At 30.3% G+C, this 20586-nt stretch overlaps 2 protein-coding genes across 4 annotated transcripts in view; one reads left to right on the forward strand and one right to left on the reverse strand.

Moving 5' to 3' along the window:
• The window catches only part of LOC107449249 (transmembrane protein adipocyte-associated 1), a 68389-nt gene that overhangs the window by 19199 nt on the left and 28604 nt on the right, over window positions 1–20586 (forward strand). For all 3 annotated transcript variants that reach the window (XM_016064732.3, XM_016064731.4, XM_043055206.2), the window contains one exon: window positions 20238–20310. In XM_016064732.3, coding sequence (XP_015920218.1) covers window positions 20238–20310 — 73 coding nt within the window. The remainder of the gene's footprint in view (window positions 1–20237; window positions 20311–20586) is intronic.
• LOC122272105 (uncharacterized) lies at window positions 1368–6528 on the reverse strand. The gene is made up of 3 exons (XM_043055207.2): window positions 6447–6528; window positions 6189–6350; window positions 1368–2506 (listed from the first exon to the last, which is right to left on the reverse strand). The coding sequence occupies exons 1-3, from the start codon at window positions 6526–6528 to the stop codon at window positions 1680–1682; spliced, it is 1071 nt and encodes a 356-aa protein (XP_042911141.2). The 3' UTR covers window positions 1368–1679.

A 20586-nucleotide genomic window follows, 5' to 3' on the forward strand; every position in this document is an offset into this window, starting at 1 on the left:
GTGGAAATCCCAAACTATTGAAAATTCAAGCAATAAAACCAACCTTGTGGACAATAAAATTGTCACAAATCGAGTGCAACAAAAAGTAAATCTACTAATGCGTAATTCAAAATTTCTCATGTATGATAATGTAGCATTAAAATAACTATGAAAAACTGTAATAACAAAAATGTGATCCCTCGCAATCCACAATGGATTGCTAGTGAATTGTCAAAAAGTGATTGCAATATGCCTCATTCGAAGTTTGCTGATCAAAATAATATCGTATTAAAACACTGAAATTTTAAAAACCAAGTGAAAATCTATTTTAATAACTACCAAAAAAATGATCGACAAAACAGGAATCATTGCTGAGCAAGTGGATTGAGAAATGATTACTTACTAAAATGCGTGATTGGGAATTTGAAATGTGTTGCAATGACATATTTATTGGAAATAGTGGGACCAATCAGTCGGATCTTCCCGTTTATAACGCTTTTTCTTCACTCACCATAATTAAGTTCAAGTTTGTTGCTTTCTCTAGAGGAGTAACATACCTTTTGAATAACTCTTTAAATATTTATTTTAAGGAGTAGATTTTATACCATTGATTATGTACAATGATTGTTACTGTACCTTTATGTTAATGATATGCACAATGCCTGGGATATTACAAATCGGTTCATGATGCAACCATATTATGTATAAATACTGCAGATGTGTTGTCCTAGCAGATGTTCATATTACTGGCAAACCCCGCTATAGTGAACCTTCAAGGGGCCGAAATTTTGGTTCACTATAACCAGGAGTTCACTATATCCATTACGCAGGCAATTTAACTAATGGTGCCCAAACTCCTCCCTTTAGTTACACATTATTTAAATAAATGACTGAAAAATATTATGTAGTAGCAGGCCCGTCGCTAACCGATTCGAGAGGGGGGTGTTGAAGCTTATTTTGCCGACTGTCATATATATATATATATATTGTATGTGTGTGCGTATACAAATATATATATCACCTTTTGGTGACGTTGAATTCAAGTTTACTTAACTTTCATTTATTTACTTTAATTTACTTACTGAATTTATTTTTTATTTTAATTTAATCGATGAATCCGAGCTGACTTTGATAGTTTGGAATTTTAATTGAAGTTTCGTATAAATAAGTTATTAGTTAGCCCCTTAAGTATTACCTTAGCCATTAGTTAGCCCCATTAATTATTAACTCAACTTCTAGGCAGGCGCGAGGAAACTTAAATACTCCCGATTCCAATTTGCAGATTGAGATTATCCGGGAAAAAATATCCCAATTTGAGCCACCGATTTCAGCACCACAGATTTGCGCTGTAATCGACAAAAAGGAAAAATGAGGTTAAAATTTTTTTTAAAAATGAACTCTACTCTAGAAAGAAACTCTCTAGAAACTCTAGAAAGATACGTCAGATCGTGTTTGATATTTTGAAAAACCTAAGTTCCGTAAAGCGGTGGTGATCGAAGTAGTTGTTCAACCTTATTTTTATTTACTTGAGATGTAATGCCATTGGGTTCATCTTTAAGTTAAAAATTATAATTTAAAAATCAAATGGAGAATCTTCAATATTTAAAAGAAGAAAAAAAAAACGGTGGTTTATATTTGAAATTCCACTTAACCTCAGGGCTCATTGAGCATATCTGTTATGGATTGAAAAGTAAAATGTTTTACTTACCTGTAAGCAAGGGTGTCACTAATGAAATCACACCAATCGAAAAATTCATAAGCCCGATGGCCATGGGCAGCTGCCGTATTCCCAAATATTCTTCTAAGAGGGCATAAAAGAGAATGAGATTGATCCCCACCACGAGTCCAGTACACACTGATATGGCAGTGACAGCTATGTATGTGGTGGTGAATGAAGTGGCTGCCAACAGTCCGCCCACCAAAATCATATTTCCCATCATAAGATGTTTCCGCTTCATAATGCCACTGTCTGTGATCCAACCAGATCCCACTCGGCCTATAAGATCAGCTATTGAGAAGGTAGATACGAGAAAGACACAGTCTGTCCTGTCTATACCCAAATCTAGAGAATAATCCACTATAACAATCAAGTAAGTCATATAGGAGAGGAAAAAAATGGAATAGTTGCTAGCAATAATCAGGAACATTGGATTCTTGATGATTTCGCAGGCAGCTTTGATGGGTTCCATCATGCCTTTCAACCGATTGTCATCTTGCACCACGTAGATCGGTTTTTGTGGATCTTCAATCAATTGGAGTGTTCCGTGAGGTTCATCTACTGTTACCTGGGATTCACAGTGTCTCTTTTTCTTAATAGAAACCCCGTTGATACCATTTTGTTTCAGATGATTGCTTTTTGTGGCTATAATGGCTGATATTTTTGAGTTAGGCAGTAGAGAATTATCTTCGTCGTCATCATTTCCATTGTGGTGAATTGTAGAGACTGTTTTATTCTTTGAGGAAGGATTTTCGTTCAGCAGATTTTCTACTTCTTCCGATTTCGTTAGAAAATTCAGATTCTGGTCTCCTGTAATGGAATTAAAAATTTTTTAATCCTTTTTTGTCCGACTTAAGGTNTTTATTCGTGATTGGAGGTGAAAGTATTGGTCCTTTTTTAATTAGAGTCGCGGTATTTCATGCACGGAACAGCAAAAAGCGCTTCAATCTAATCTTCTCATTTCAAATATTTTCCCCTACAGAATTTTCCCTACACAGGTACTTTTTTTACCGGGACCTTTTTTTCCGGGGACCATTCTTTCCGTACCTTTTTTTCCGGGGACGATTCTTTCCGGGACCTTTTTTTCCAGGTACCTTTTTTTCCGGGTCCTTTTTTTCCGTACCTTTTTTTCCGGTACCTTTTTTTCCTAGAATCTTTTTAATCAATTTCATCTTGCTAAAAATTCCTTCATTTGTCGCAACTGTCATTGGTGCAGTTAACACTAATCTATTTAACTATAAAAACTTATGAAAGCATTTATGCTAAAATGATTATTCTGCATTTTTATTATAAAACTGTGAATTGAATTTTTACATAATTACAAAATTATTAAGTTTTTTTTACTAATAATTAACTTAAACAGATGAAAAACTGTTAACTTAAGTCAAAAAGATAATATAAAAACATTAAATACATAAGAAATACAACAAAATAGCTAAAAAGAATTATTTATTAAAAAAAACTTAAACTTTTCTATTTTTAAACACCTTACATTTTCAATAAAATAAGCATTAGTACATTTTTGTTCATAAAGGATTGCAGTTTGGACTTATAAAAACCAAGCGTACGAACAAATATAGAATTTGATGTTTGAAATTTCAATTAAATAAAATCTATAAAAAATAATTTCAATTGAAAAATATTTAAAAATAAAAAGTACTATTTCAAACTCAAAATAAAAAGCTTAGTAAAAAGTAAAAAACGGAAAAGGAATTTCAATTTTCGGAATTCAAATGTGATTTATCTTCTTCTATCCCTAGCTCCTATTAATGAATATAAATAACATAAAATTTTTAATTGCTCTTTTTCTATCTTTTAATCATTTTACTGCACTAAAGAGATTAAAAAATAGTTTTATCCGCTTCATGAAAATAAATTTTTACCCATATATACATATATTTAAAACTATATTATACTTATACTTAAATTTTTAAGCAGTAATTGAGGAAATAATTTAATTGAAAAATAATAACACATTTAACGCAATTTAATTAAACTTAATATTTAAACAATTAGACTGCAAATAATAAATGTGTATTCATAAAAAAAAAATTATACTTAATTCAAAACTTAAGAAGCTGCAGTAGATTGGATGATCGTTGGCTTGTGAGCGGATTTTCTATTTTATTCAATAATAATATGGATTTATAAAATACGCTTTGAGCAACTAAGTACCTGTACTAGACAGTTAAAGACAGGTCAGTGAAGTAATTGGTACCACAGCTGCATGTGCATTGAGCCCCGTCCTTCCCCTCCCTAACGACGTGGACAAAGATATTGTCTTTATTCTTAGAAAGAGTAAGAGAAAACTTGAGAAAATATAGCTTAGGGCATTTCTAGCTAACCACTTTTAAAACACCCTCGATTTTTCAAGTTGACAGAAATATCCGGGGTTTTGTCTGCTGCTTCACAAGATCGGATTCGCAGCACCATCTTTTTTTTGCTCCTTTTCATAGTGCTGTAACGGCTTGATCAAAGAAAATTGCCACTTTTCTGTGAATACTCGGAATCCAAGAATTAATAATGAATCCAAAATTACAACATTTAAAACTTTGAACTCGGCAACCATCCACAAATTGTGTGAAATGATTGAAGTTTCGATTCGATTGAGTGTAACTCAATTTAATGTTTCAGAATTCTTAGGATTCTTGAAAAAGAATATTAAAAGCAAAATATAATATTTTATTTTCAGAACAGAAATTTTTATGAAGGTGAATTGAGGATCACATATATGTTTACTATTCTCCATAGAGAATATCAAATTTTGTTGTGGTGATTAATTGTTCTAAAGATATGAATTGGTCCCTGAACAATTTATTTTAGGTTAAAACATTTTTAACTCAAATAATAATCCAACCATCATAGAATTTTAAAAGTTATGAACTGAAGGGTAGTTAACAAATTAAATGTTTTTTTTTTTTTTTTTTTTAATGTTTAAAGTCCTTTGGATTTAGTAAAATTCTTCATAGTAGAAAAATAGCTTTTACTAATTGAAAATATAAATTATTTAATAATTTGTGTTTTTTAAACAGAATTTAACAATTTAAATAAGATATTTTGAATAATAAAGTTACTCTTATTTGTAATTCTTCCCCAATATTTTGTAGGTAAAAATATTAAAAAAAAAGGTTGCATCACCGGTGCGATTATTTCATTTAAAATGTATTAATTCTTTAAAAAAGACTCATGTAAGTTCATCACTTCCTTTAAAAAAATTACTTAAACCTCTAATAAGGAGTTAATATAATAATATAATTCAGATAATTAATATCTGAATTTTATGATACATTATTAGCTAACTAAAAATTAAGGTCACTGAAATTTTTTTAAATTTAAGAATGTGTCGTTGAAGTAATAATACAAGAGAAATGGTTTTCGAGATTGCTTTGAATTATCATAAATGGTTACTCTTGGAGGAGAAAAAAAAACTAGATTTAAAAACACATTTCATAACAAGATTTGCAAAGTCGGGTCTGGGATCCCGAAACGGACGAAACTCAGATAACATTGAAATCCGTTTAAATCTCATCACCGATGAAATATCCGATAGTAAAAGAATTTCGGCAAAGTCGGGATTTTGGCTTGTATTATCGGTCATCTTGCTTTGAGTTATCATAAATGGTTACTCTTGGAGAAGAAAAAAAAACTAGATTTAAAAACACATTTCATAACAAGATTTGCCGAGTCGGGTCTGGGATCCCAAAACGGACGAAACTCAGATAACATTGAAATCCATTTAAATCTCATCACCGATGAAATATCCGATAACAAATGAATTTCGGCAACGTCGGGATTTTGGCTTGTATTATCGGTCATCTTGCTTTGAATTATCATAAATGGTTACTCTTGGAGGAGAAAAAAAAACTAAATTTAGGAACACAATTCATAACAAGATTCGCCGAGTCGGGTCTGGGATCCCGAAGCGGAAGAAACTCAGATAACATTGAAATCCGTTGAAATCTCAACGCCGATGAAATATCCGATAATCAAAGAATTTCGGCAAAGTCAGGATTTTGGATTGTATTATCAGTCATCTTGCTTTGAATTATCATAAATGGTTACTCTTGGAGGAGAAAAAAAACTAGATTTAAAAACACATTTCATAACATGATTTGCCGAGTCGGGTCTGGGATCCCGAAACGGACGAAACTCAGATAACATTGAAATCCGTTTAAATCTCATCACCAATGAAATATCCGACAATGAAAGAATTTTGGCAAAGTCGGGATTTTGACTTGTAAAAAGAAAAAAAAAGGGCCAATTATCAACCTGAATTTGCCGACTGGATGATATCGCTGGGGGGGGGGTGAGGATGGGCCTGTGTAGTAGCAAAAAATGTGTTATTTTTCATTACTCTTCATCTTGCTTACAAAAAGAAAATTAGTATTCTTTAGCTGATGAGCAATCCTCAACATCAGATATGGAAGCATTTCCTGACTCTCAGATAATTTTTCCTGAGTTTCTGTTATTCCGCTTTTTAAACCTGTCTAACCTGCCATTCGAGCACCTAAAAGTAGTCTCATAAAATCGCTTAGCAAATTTATCGACATTTGTCCAGATACTGGAAGATTGCGGCTTCTTTGAATGCTGAAGCACTTTAGTAATGCTTCTTCAACATCCTTGTGATCTGCTTTTCTCAACTTTTTTCTGCCATCTAAATTTTTTTCATGAGTAGAAATAATTAATTGCCTATTTTTCCATATGCTACAAACTTCAGATTTATATAGTTTATATTCCCTGCAAATATCACCTTGATTGCATTCATTTTCAATTTGTCTGATTATGCCCATTTTATCATCAGTGGAGAATGTTTTACGTTTACTGCTCGCCATAGTTAAATTTGAGACACTTGTTTACAGGCTTTTTTTAACTGAACTGAGAGCAAAAAGGAGTTGAAATGAGGGCCTTATCAACATATATTAGTGTCCAACCCTTTGACCAATAATGAATAATATACTCATTCCCTCTGACAGAAAATGCATATTAATCCCACTGACACCTTACAGGTGCATTATCTGCGTGGGTTAGAAATATCTGCTTGGTTTGTTTAGATGGGAAAGTGAGATAAAATAAGCTTATCGCTAAATTCCCCTCTATGGATGGTTTCAAAAATCGGGATATGTATTTATTTTAAAGTAAAAATTTAAAAATTATTGCAAAAAAATGAAGAAGAAAAAAATCAGTTGAAGACAGAAAAAAGTTCATTATATCCAACTTCCTCACTTTTTTGGTTCACTATATCCACAAAAAATAGCATTATACATGTATAGCAAAGCACGGGACTGAACATTTCGTTCACTATATCCGGGAGTTCACTATAGTGGGTTTTGACTGTATTATTTATTTTTGTCAAGCGGTGGTATCCCAGCTTGTTTATTTCTACTGAGATGTTATAACATTTCTTAGTTGACCCCTGCGCTTCAGCACATCTGTATTGCTTTGCCTCCATATCCATTTGTAAGATAATCATCATCATATTTATTCAAAATAAATTATTATTCTATTGCTACAAGAACGTCTTTATTGCTTCTTCAACACTGGGCTTGAATAACTCTGCATCCATTTCAACAATATTAAAATATCGAGATTTTTAAAACTATGTGGAAAGCTATAGCAAAAGCTGTGGAAATAGCGCAACCATGCAAACCGTGTAAATTTATACATTGTTGATTGAAATAGACGTTAATTATCATTTATTTATTATTTATTATTGAATGAGGATGTTTGTTTAGCTTAAAGACCTACTCAGGACTTTCCGAAGTCCCAACGATTCCGGATATGGGACTTTCCACCGCATATAGGTATATATGAAATACATAAGTTTGATAGATGTGTACAAATAAATATTTTTGATTATAACCTTCTTTAAGCTTACAATTTTGAAAAAAAAAACATATAACTACTTGAAACTTCATGATATTTTGTTGACTAAACGCACTTCTTAAGCAAATTATGTTATAATAGTTGTATATTATTACAAAGTGTTATACTCATGTAGTGTTGCTACAACTCTCTTTCCTTCTTATGAGTATCAGTCAGCCTATTTCTGCTCAAACTGTCTGATTGTTTGGGATGGCCTCTTTGTGAATAATTTAAGCAGTTTTGGTCTACCAATTTTTGGGTACAAAAGAAAAAACCTGAGAAGAGGGGCAGGACAGAGGTGAAGAAGAGAGAGCTAAGACCTGCAGAGCTGAGTGGGATCTGATGAGAAAAAGAGATGTTTGGATAGATATTCTGAAGCAAAATATGCATCATCCCTGAAACAAATCCCTGAAACAGCAGGACTGAACAATTGATATATACAGTGAATTCGCGATAACTCGAATCTGATAGGACTGACGAAAAACTTCGACATATCAGAAGTTCAACTTACCGTTAGTTTAGGTTTTGGACTTCTAAAATATTGTCGAATTATTTAATTAATGCTTATTAATTACAAATCTTCTAAATGCTTACAATATTTAAGATCATTTTTCTGACAAGCCATTTACGATAAGACTGTTTAAGCACTTTATGATACCCTGGTCCATCGGCTGCAGCTTTGCTGTTGTGTTCGGCTGGAGAAACTGCAAGTTTACTGCTTTCAAATTAGGTAGATCACTATGCGCTGTGCATTTATCCATAAAGAGTATCACTTTTCTTTTTTTAGCGAAGAATTTTCGACCCAATTTTCTTACATAGTCTTCAAATAAAACTGATGTCATCCAAAACTTTTTGTTAGACTTGTAATCCAAAGGATACGTTTTTACATTCTTGAAACATCGGGGATTTCGGTATTTTCATATAAACAACAACTCCCACCACCAGCAACCTGACCTTGAACTTTAAATCTTGAATCCATGATCCGGCGTAGCCATGGATCGGATTCAAGATTTAAAGTTCAAGGTCAGGTTGCTGGTGGTGGGAGTTGNGATTCTTATTTACGAGATTTAAAAATCCAATATCGCGATTTGTATTTACGCGCTTTTAAAACCCTATGTAGCGATTCGTATTCACGCGAGCTTAAAATCCAATTCGTTTTTGCGGTGGTAATATCAAACGTCGATTTTCCTATTTATGCGTGCTTTAAAAATAGACAGTGGGATTCGTATTCGCACTATTTAAAAATTACGCATCGTGATTCATATTTACGTAATCTAAAAATTACGCATCATGATTTGTATTTTCGCATTTTTTAAATTCCATATAGAGTTTCATATTCACGTGATTTAAAAAGCCTCATTTCAGGATTCATATTCTCTTAATTTAAAATCATGCATGTGATTCATATTTATATATTCATGCAATTTTAAAATTAATCATCGGGATTTATAATCACATATATATATATATATATATATATATCCAGAGAATAACACCTGATACCTACTAAGATTTCAAACCAAGTCTGGCACATGTGCAAGATAAGTGACTTTAAATTCAATTGTCTCTAGCAGTGCAATTCCTTTTCTTTAAGTGGTAACTCTAAAATCTGTTTGTCACATGTTGATTCAGTTTTGTGTAAATTTGTAATTGTAACCTTATTTTATTATGCCACATGGTCTGATTTATTTTAATGAGTAAATCTTGATAATTAAGTTAATCATCATTAAATTTGCTTAAGTAAATTTTCTCCCTTGTGATCATTATTTCTAGACATATATTTTACCTTACCTTATTTGTATGTGTTGGTGATGTTTTGGGATAGGCCATAGTTGTTAAATGCATTAGAACTAAATTTGTCAATTATCCCACTATACTTTACCCAATAATGATCACAAGGGAGAAAATTTACTTTCACTGCTAGAGTCAATTGAATTTAAAGTCACTTATCTTGCACATGCTCTAGACTTGGCTTGAAATCTTAGTAGGTATCAGGTTGTTATTCTCTGGATATATATATATCTATTGTTCAGTCCTGCTGCAGCAATTGTTTCAGGGATGATGCATATTTTGCTTCAGAATATCTGTCCAAACATCTCTTTTTCTCATCAGATCCCACTCAGCTCTCCAGGACCCCTAACCTCGCAGCCTTCGAACGCGGACGGTGACGTCACTATCCCCCGGTGTCTATTCTATACAACCGTACGATAGTTCAACAAAATCCTAACCTCGCAACTCCCGAAGAGAGCAGTGAAGGGAATCCCAGCCCTCGAACAAAGGTTTGGATCCTCCCCCTAGGAAGTGACGTTGAGTATCGATAGTTATAAGAAAGTAACCAATGACTTTTGTTTATCCTTTAATCGTTCTCCATTAGCTTGGGGGTCGTGACCTCTTTCTCAGAGTTCACAGTGTTGTTTCTGAAAAGGAATGAATTCTTTTTTCATTTTGACAATTACGTTGTCTAAAGTAAATATTTATTTATTTTAATGTTTGATCTTTCTTCAAGAATTTAATATGTAATATTTGTTTTACACTTGTTTGCATTATTATATTTATTATAAGAGATTCGATTGACTTATAACTATATTTACTAATAGTTTGCGAAAAAAGAAATGCTCTTTAAGTAAAAAGTAACATCACATTACAAATCAAATCCATCTTTATTTATTACCTTTTCTAAAAATCATACTTTGAATGTTATTTTAAATAAGTGTAGTTGATTCATTCAGAAATTTCATCACTAAATTATATTATACTATCGAGAGCTTTTAGATTTAATGAACTAATGATTAATAAGGGTTATTTAATTTGACAAAATTTTGTAACTTTCTATTTTTATTTGTTTTATTATTGATAAAAATTTAATTATATTTATGATTATTTTATCACTTTCTATTATTTGTAATTATTTTATTTTATATTTGCAATTCATAAAATGCGTAGCTTTATACCACTAAAATCTTATAGTTTTAAAGGTACAATGAGTATCGAAATAACGTGCAGTAAATAAGATTTAATAAATAGGTAGAATGCATGAAATAAACTTTAAACTAGCATTTTTCAAGTAATTGTTAGTTTAAATAATCTGGAAAAAAAATTTGCATTACAATTTTAAAAAAAACTGCTTTTTCAATTTTTTTCTTTCTTTTTTGTTGACTATTCTTCTTTTTTTCACAATTGCAAACTTATACATTTTAATAAATAAAAATATACATTAGTTTTTCAAGAAAACATTATTTTCTTCTTTCTTATAATAAACACAAACAGTGCAATAATTTTTTTCTTCAAATTCACTAATTTATCTCTTTTTAGAAAATGGTTTTCAATCGTTGCGTTATATTGAACTGGATTTGGAAAAATATTCTCTGCAATTAATTTTTTGCCTTTTATTACCCTCTTACATTAAACCCAACTCAGAAGACATGGATGCCAAGTAGTCATACTTTAATTAAGAATTTCATGCTGGAGCTTTTAATGACACAGTTTCACTGTTTTTGTTCTAGTCATAAGGGTAATTTGTGATATTTTGTTATATCACAAATTCGTGTTTGAAATTTAAATCGTTGCAAATATTTTTAATACTTTCAATTAAACAAATTTTTAATTTAAAAATATCCTCAATTGTTTTAATATTTAATGTTGGACTTTATTTTTTGCCTATAATTTACCACAGTACATGTATGTAAATAAATTATGAAAAAGTCATTCAAAAAAATATTTGTTTTAAGTGCCACACAAATTGTAAAAGACTTTTTGAATTAGAATTAATTGCATCAATCAGGATAACTTAAAATATTATTTGAATAAAACCAAAAAAAGAAACACTAGTATAATAATGACTAATGAATAAAACAGAATACACGAGTTAATATTTAAAAATTAATAAAATACTTAGCTAATTATTAATACTTAGCTAATATTTTTTTAAAAATTCTCAAAACAGAAAAAAAATTATGCTTGATTTTTTTTCTCCCTAAAATTTGCAATACTAACAATAAGTATTTTCAAAACTTCAAATGTCAAACAATAGTTTAAGAAATAACTAAAAAGTCTTCTTTAGTCAAGCATTTTTTTAGTACAATTTTTAACAAATTTTTTAAAACAATGTGATTTTAGAAATTTTTTAATGTTCATTTTAACAAATTTTATTCTTGAAATATTACTTAATTTTTGAAAAACAAATTTTCGAGTATATTTCGGTATTATAGTTATAAGACTAGAAATATAAATAATTTTTTCTTGGAATATTTAGAACGGGAAAATTAAGGGAGTAGAAAAATTAAGAAAATAAGTAATAAAAAAAATAAGAAAATAAATAATAATAAAAAGGTTTCATAATTATGCATCTAAATTTATCAGCAACTTTATAATAATTCCAAAACAATTTTATTGAAAAAGTTTCTTTTCTTTATATTCCGCTCGTTTTATTAAGCTCTTATATTGAATCCAACTCAGAAGACAAGGGTGCCAAGTCGTAAGAACTTTGTTTGAACTTTTGGGAGTTAGAAACTTTAATTATACAATTTCATTGCTGTCGGTCTGGCCATAATGATTATTCGTGAATTTATTTTACAACAAATTCATGTTAGTATTTTAACGCGATGCAAATGTCAATTAGTTCTTATTGCACTCATTTTTAATAACAAAGTTCTCAATTTTTTTTCTGATTGATGCAGGATATTTTTTTTTCTTATGATTTTACCAATCTGTGTACAAATGAATTATGCAAAAGTAATTCAAAAGAAATTCTCTTTTTTTACACGTCGCATAATTTCATTAAAAACTTTTTGAAGTAGAATTAAGTGCATACATTAAGACAATCTAAAGTATTATTTGAAAAAAAAATATTGCTAGTTTAATAATTACAAATGAATATAAGCGAATATTTCTAGAATAACTTAGTTGATATTTAATAGAGAATCTTAAAACAGAAAAGAAAATTATGCTTAAGTTTTTTTTTTCACCTTAAAATTTGATATTTACCATTCTATTAAAGAGTAAGTAATTTAAAAAGGTCAAATATCAAACAGAAGATGAAGAAATAACTAAAACGTTTTTCTTATTCAATTACTTTTTTAATGCTATTTCTAACAAAAAAAATTTTAAAAATGTGATTTTAGAAATTTTTTAATCATAATCTTAACAAGTTTTACTCCTAAAATAATACATAATTTTTTAAAAAATAAATTGTCGAATATATTTTGGTATTATAGATATAAGAGTAAAAAATATCTTTTTGTCCTAGAAAATAAAAGGGGAAATTTTCTCATTTTCAAAGATGAACAGAAAAATAAAAAAATAATGAAAAGGTTTCTATTATGCATCTAAATTTATCTGCAACTTTATAATAATTCGAAAACGATTATATTGAAAAAGTTTCCTTTCTTCATATTACCCACTTATATTCTACCCAACTCAGAAGACCAAGTGAAAATAAATGACATCATGTTTCCTAATTATGCATCCAAAGTAATCAACTAATCAATTTCAAAAAACAATTATATTGTAAAAGCTTCTGTTATTTCAAATATCTAATACAGTAGGGAACAGATTATTCGGAACGATCGGGACCATCGCTATTCCGGATAACTGATTTTTCCGGTTTTCTGAATCGCTGCAAAAAGCCGTTTTTTTAATGCTAAACCCAACTAAAAAAAAATTTTTTTTGGAAATAATCTTAAAAGGAAGAAAAAATGATGGAGTAATACACTAATGATTATTTCCAAAATGATGGTAAGGTAAACATCTTTCAAAAAAGAATGAAAAATCCTAAAACCTTATGAGGAAAAAAAATTTTATTTTTTTTAAAAAATGGCGGGAAAATGTATTGAATTTTGTTCCGGTTTTCTGATTTCCGGATAACGGGTTCTGTACTGTACAAAATTGTGCAGTGGATGAAAAATAAGTATACAATTTATATTAATTCTTATTTATATTATATACGAATTAGTTAAAGTAATGTTATTTATTATGTACTAATCTCAGTTGTAACTCACCAATTTTTTTTAAGGAAAAATTGCACAATTTTACTAAGAAATGAGTTTTTCATTAAACTATGATGCATTTTTCTTCTCTAAATATTTTGAAAATATTAAAAGGTAGTAAATATAAAAGTTAATAAAAACACGGCAATAATTATACTAAACTTATTATGGCTAATAATATGCAAAAATTTGGAGAAATTTTTTTTTAACGTTCTATTTAAAGTTGTGCAAGATTATTATAGATTTTATTATAGTTCTGCAAGAAACTAATAATTCAATCGATTTATTATATGAAATACTAATAGATTTGTGAGAGAAAAAATTATGTCTGAAATACATTCATAAAATATCTAGGTAATTGATACAGTAGGGAACCGATTATCCGGAACGATTGGGACCATCGCAATTCCGGATAAATGATTTTTCCGGTTTTCTGAATCGCTACAAAAAACTGTTTTTTTATTGTTAAACCCAACTAAAAAATTAAAAAAAATTGGAAATAATCTTAAAAAGAAGAAAAAACGATGAAGTAATACACTATGATTATTTCCAAAATGATGGTAAGGTAAACATCTTTCAAAAAAGAAAGAAAAATCTTAAAATCTTATGAGGAAAAAATTTTTTTTTTAAATAATGGCAAGAAAATTTATTGAATTTCGTTCCGGTTTTTTGGTTTTCCGGTTTTCTGATTTCCGGATAACGGGTTCTGTACTGTAATAAAAAATCATAAAATATCTGGGTAAAAATTATCTTTGAAATCGGAAATCTAATTTAATCCCAGCGTTAGACACATCCAGACGTGCCAACTCTCCCGCATTTTGCGGGAGTCTCCCGAATTTTGAGTTATTCTCCCGCCCTCCGGAATTGATTTGAAAAACTCCCGAATTTTACTGCGATCGACGGCCAAACTCAAAATTACCTAATTTTTCCGCGAGTGCGAAGGTAAGTTTTTCTTTCAGCTTGAATTCCATCCCCTCTTATCAAACTACCATCTGCCTGAAGCGTAGCTGAACATGCTTTATTTTCCCCCCTCTTCAACGTTACCTCTAAAAACACTCCTATTTCACCCGCCCCCTTACACTGGGGGCGGGTGAAATCTTCCTCTTCTTTCGTGTGGAGTTGAATGCAATGACGTCACATGTCGTTATCGAGTGACGTCCGTTCAGGAGTGGGGAAACTCGTACTCTCGATAGTTGGAATTGATATTGTATCTTGCTGTTTTTATAGTTTTTAATGCGTATTTTTCCACGGTTGGCAACAAGCTCGTAAACTAGCAACGTGATATCAATTATTCGTTTAGTCTTCGTATATTTAAAAAAAAAAAATTTCAAGGATGTCTTAAGTCGAAACGGAAGTATGGATCAATTTCAACAAATCATGTACCAATGACTTTAGCAAGACTTAATTGCGGAGAGCTAAGTCTGCAACTCTTTTTTTCATGCATACAGTAGAGAACCATTTATCTGGTATCCAGATAATCCGGAAAAAAAATTTGCTCGGTTCTCCCGCCATTTTGAACTAAAACGATATGAAAAAAAAAGCGGAAACTGGACTAATCCTTGAAGTTGAGTAGAGGAAAATGTGAGGAAGGGAAGAATTTTTTTCCCCGTTTACCCAGAGAAACGTCATTTCTTCCGCGACCTTGAAGATTTTAGATCTTTATTCTCTTTTAGGTCGTTAAACTCAAAGGAGTGGCATGATGATTTCGTTTGCTAGTTTGATTTACGAGGGGGTGGGGAAAATGCATTGCACATGCATATCAGTGAACAGAAGATGAAAGAGAAAAATATATTTATCTATTTGACATCGATTAATAAAAATAAAATGTTTTTCTTTTGAATAAATTCTGATTCTTTGGAAGTGCGGTATCATTCGCAAGTTTTTCTTGATGTGGAATCACACCTGCTTTAATTAAAAATCGCGTTTTTATAAAAAAAAAAAAAAAGGAGAATTGTTTATTAATTTAAGCATACAATTATTTTATGAAGCAGATTGCAGTTTCGTTTTTCTGATTCCACTACGTTTTTTTTTTCTTTTTCATGATAAATTTTGCACTCAATAAAATTATTTGTATTACCAAATTTTTTCATTAGTTTTTTTTTTTTTTTAAGTCCGTTGATCTTGCCTTGTTCTAGGTTTTAATATTTATGCTAGTGCCGTTTTTTAACTATCGTTTCGGTTCGATAATTTTCAAGTGTTGTTTTTATTTAGATTAATAGGTTTTCCTTTTATTTTCGCCCCCCCCCCCATGAAATATATTGCGTTATTTAATCATTGGTTTTGTTTATTAGTTGATTTAGGAATCGTAATTATTTTTTAAACTTGTTTTTCTTGTCTAAACTTGCAAATTTTTTTATTCTTTTAAATTTTATTTTTCTACAATTTTTTTCCTTTTTAGATTTAGGAGTGCTTTTCTTTTTTCTCTTACTTTAAAATGTGTTTACATTTTTTCCTTGTAATTTGGGTTTGATAAAACATCGATTAACGACACTTTTTTGTCGATCCAGGAAACCGGGAAATTAAGACATCCGGGATAGCGATGGTCCCGAGCATCCCGGATAATTGGTTCTTTATTGTACAGACATTAGTATTGAATTGGTTTTTTAAAATAAAATACTTATTCAATTTGTTTATTTTTTAAAAGTTTTTGTGTATTTTTATTACAGTGTCGGGTTTTTGAATAATGTTTTATTAAGGAAATGGTATTTATTTAAAGAGTATCTACCTAATATAGTTTTGTGTTGCTAAATCTGTGTTTAATTATTTTATTTCCATTTAATATTTTTAAACAATTATTGCTCTATTAGTGTGTAAAATTTCTTGCATTCTTATATTTAATAAATTTTTTACTTAAAATTCCTTAGAAGTGCCAAATGTTGCATACCATGCACCTTTTTTTACCCCACCTGAAATCTCCTGAATTCTTGTTAGGGAAACTCCTGAATGTTAATTTTGCTAGGTTGGCACGTCTGCACATCCTGTTCGAATCGCTATCACCAGCAAATTATTAGATGAAATACATCCGATAGATGAGAGGAAAAATGAAGATTGTAGCCCATTAGCAAAATCCGTTCGAAAGCGCGAGGTTTCAGGTTTTCCCTAGGGGTAGAAACGTGACGTCAAAATGACGTCATTTTTCTATCCCTAGCTCATTCGGTGGTTGCTACTTTAGAGCTCCATGTCTTAACTCTCTCTTCTTCACCTCTGTCCTGCCCCTCTTCTCAGGTTTTTTCTTTCTTAACCAAAAATTGGCAGACCAAAACTACTTAATTTATTCACAGAGAGGCTACCTCAAGCAGTCAGACAGTTTGGGCAGAAATAGGCTGACTGATACTCATGAAAAGGAAAGAGAGTTGTAGCAACACTATAGTCTGTTCAACGAGAACTGATAGTGGAGGTAAACATAAGGGCTGCTGTTTGATCGCCAACGTTTGCCACTTCAACGGCTCCTTCCGTGAATGGGCGATTTTGTTTCAATCGACAGAGCTTTCGCTCTTATAGAAAAACGATATCCATACTCGGTTTTGGATACCTTAAAATTAGATAAGAAAGTGCAAAATTAAAATATTTGCATGAAAATATGTTTCTAATTGTTTCAGTAAACATGTAATTTTATTTTGAGAATAGTTTTAATGTTTTTTTTTTAAGTTTAAATTAAATTAGTTTTAATATATTTTGCATAAATATCTATGCAAAACATAACTTTTATAATTTCATCATAATAGTCGTATAGAATTGAATGAGTATGTTAAAAAAAATACTCTTTATTTTCTTAATTACAATTTTTTTTTAAAATTTATTAAAAGTTAAATAATATTTAAAATAGTTTTATGTTTCACCTATTGATTTGAAAATATATTTGAAGTTTACTGTTGTTATATTTGATACTGTTATCTTTATTTTTCGAAGGGAAGTATTACGAAAATAATTACACTAACAGAAACTAGAAGACTTTTTTATATGTCTCACAAAATCTTTTGTTAAGAAAAATATACCCACTTAAGCTATAAAAAAAAGTTTGTAAACCTCGAATTCAATAGGTTTTTGAAAATAGAATGAAGTATCAAAATTATCTAATTTTACGTAGCATTTGAATTTCTGTAATTAATTAACAGCTGTACCAAAATAAAAATAATTATGTTAAACTACGCAGAAAAGAACAAAATTTTAAGAATTACTATACTAATGATGAATTAATCAGGGATAATAACGAATAATTATATAATTAAAAAGCAAAAATCAAACTAGGTACTTATCTCAGGATTCACTCTCAGAACTTGTAGAATCCTGGTCGTTGGAATTGATATTTAGATAAAAGATAAAATGCCTGAGATAAAATGCCTGATAAAGACAGGCCAGATAAAAATGCCTGTTTTGACGAGATAATGGACATATCATTCCACACTTTGTCTTGCGTATGTCCACCATTCAACCGTGTCTCATCCATATAATAAATTTTTCTTTCTTCTTGTCTCATTCTGCTAATTGTTCTTAAATATCTTCGCCTCCAGAGAATTATTTCATCTTTTTCAATGAGTGAGCTCTTCTGTCTTCGTTTTTGATGTTTGAAGCCTAATTTTTTTAAACAGGGAATAAAATGTCGTTCTTTTCAAGTTTGGTAAATCAGAATCATCTTTGTTTATTGTCGGAATTTCGTTAGGGCGGAAAATATCATGAACTTTTCTTCTTACAGCATTTTTGTCGAAATCGTCAATGTCATCCAAAAAAGTTTTACAAGATTTAATCCTCTTCGATGAATTTAATATACCATCCCTTTTATATTCTTTAATAATTCTGTAAACAGAAGCTGTGCTAACTCCCGATGCAGAAGCCGCATGGGCAGTCACATCAATGATTGGAACATCTGGTTTTGAATGCACTTCTGTTTTATAAATGTTTAATATTATTTCCTTCTCAGCTTTACTTATGTAAGATTTTTTCTGCCATTTTTTACGAGGACTTAAATCCATCACTTTATTTTCCATATTGCTCATGAAACACCTGCAAAAAGACACCACGGCAAAACAAACAGCCCTCTAAGAAATAAGAGTTTTTGCTTGACTAATAGGCGCTATTTGTCATTATTCTGGCGCCAAGCAGACAACGGTATTGTGCCAAATAGCACGCCGCTTTGTTTACTTTCACTATCAGTTCTCGTTGAACAGACTATACACTCAATTACATTTCTATATTTTTACTGTAATTTTCAAATTAAAAAAAACAATTAATTTTGATAGTTTTTGCATCCTCAATTCAATTTTTTTTAATGTCAATTTGTGTTTTTGTTGTACAGTGTCCGCCGTTTATTAAAATCACTTTCGTTTTATGCTCTTTTGATTTTATTAAGCAGATGATTTTATTAAGAGGCGATTCACCATTTGAAGGGGGGGGGGAATCAAATTTTTGCTATATATATTCTTAATGCACACACTTTAAAAGCTGAAATAATGACAACATTAATGCTTTATTTTAACTAATTTAATTATTTTAATAAAGTAAAACCCTACATAAGATTAAATTTACAAAAGTTTTGCAAAAATCCGATCAACGGTTGTTTGAGTTGCAGTATTTGAAATTAACTTTTCAACATCATTTGAGAGTTTATAGAAGTTTTTATAGTTTTCGATATTCCTCCTCTTTGTTCTAAAGCTTGCCGCAATACACTAAGTGCTTTTCTGACTTCCATTGAAGATGGCACTGATGAGTTTATTTCATCTTCTGAGTCTGATTCCTCCATTTCTTGATTGGAAATAACTTTGCAATTTTTGATGTCTGTAGCAATTTCGGAATCAGATTTTTCTCCTGATGTTTGCAGGTTATCGTCAATAGCTACGTAACGTGAAAAATTCTCGTTCATTTCATTTTCTTCATTGCTGAGCATTTCTTCGAAACAGTTATCAGCCCCATCTCCATCTCCATTGAAGCTTCAAGTTGGAAGCTTATCATAGTTTTGTAACACTTAGAATTTATCTTTAAGACTCGAATCCTTCCTTTTCGGCATGCTGATAAAATTTAACACCAAACGAACTTAAAAATGATATGTGCTCTAACTCTAACTATAATTTACTCAAACAGCTTAAATAATATGAAACATGAGCACAGACAGTTTTTGGAAATCTATTCATGTTCTCTGTTAAGATAGATAACAAAAGAAACTTCTCTCCCCTCTATGGTTTATTCAATAAAAAGTAAGATAAGAATTCGACCCCCTCTTGAGTGAGATAGGTTTCTCCAAACTTCATTCAAGTCAAGGAATTAATACTGATAAATTGATTTCTATGAACTCGCCGCCTACCACCCACATTTTTCCTTAACTCTTACACTATGTATATCGCAGGAAAGTGCTAACCACACCTGTTTCACAGGTTTGTGAGTAACTGTCGCTTCTTCTAAAAAAATCTTTAAACTTCGGAAGAATAAAATTTACAACTAAGAACAAAACGAACTGAAATATTGCACTTTTGATTTATTATGTAGTCAAAATTTTGATTTGAAAAAGCGGCGGCATTGATTTTATTAAAGGTTGTTTTTAACATGTATTAATATTGTAACGATTCGGTTCCTGCCAATTTGAGTTTATAAAGCGGCTGATTTTATTAGCGGCGGGCACTGTATTAGGATTAAATAAATATATTTTTCTAAAATAAATGATGTATTTAAAAATTTGAGTTCATAATAAATTTTTTTTCTTTAAGATTTTATGGGTCATTGTACGATGTTTCTTACTTGCTACTGAAATCAGTGTTCTGATTTTTGGTCTAGCATTTGGTGAGTTATTTACATTTATTTACTTATATAGAGAGATATTAATATGTTCAATATATATAACGAAACAATATCCCTTTTAATTAATATCTTTACAATGAATTACCCTCTTTTTCTGTCTCTTGTAGCTTCTTGAAACTGAGTCAATAAGTTGTGTAATTTATTAACCAAGAAGTATATAATCTATCCATAATTGATTGAGTTAAATGCGTAGAAAAAGTCTTATTGTTATATCTGTTTCAACAATTGATCTTTATCAGTTTGAAAATATTAAGGTTA

Source organism: Parasteatoda tepidariorum, chromosome X1 (assembly GCF_043381705.1).
Source record: "Parasteatoda tepidariorum isolate YZ-2023 chromosome X1, CAS_Ptep_4.0, whole genome shotgun sequence".
In the NCBI taxonomy this organism is placed as follows: Eukaryota; Metazoa; Arthropoda; class Arachnida; order Araneae; family Theridiidae; genus Parasteatoda; species Parasteatoda tepidariorum.

What these genes read in the sequence shown, in the direction of transcription:
- LOC122272105 (XM_043055207.2), bottom strand. Translation starts at nt 6,528, where the DNA reads ATGGCGAGCAGTAAACGTAAAACATTCTCCACTGATGATAAAATGGGC. An exon ending in TGAAAATGAATGCAATCAAG is followed by an intron (nt 6,351 to 6,446) that starts GTGATATTTGCA and finishes AAAAAAATTTAG; the next exon opens with ATGGCAGAAAAAAGTTGAGA. An exon ending in TTTAGGTGCTCGAATGGCAG is followed by an intron (nt 2,507 to 6,188) that starts GTTAGACAGGTT and finishes ATTCCATTACAG; the next exon opens with GAGACCAGAATCTGAATTTT.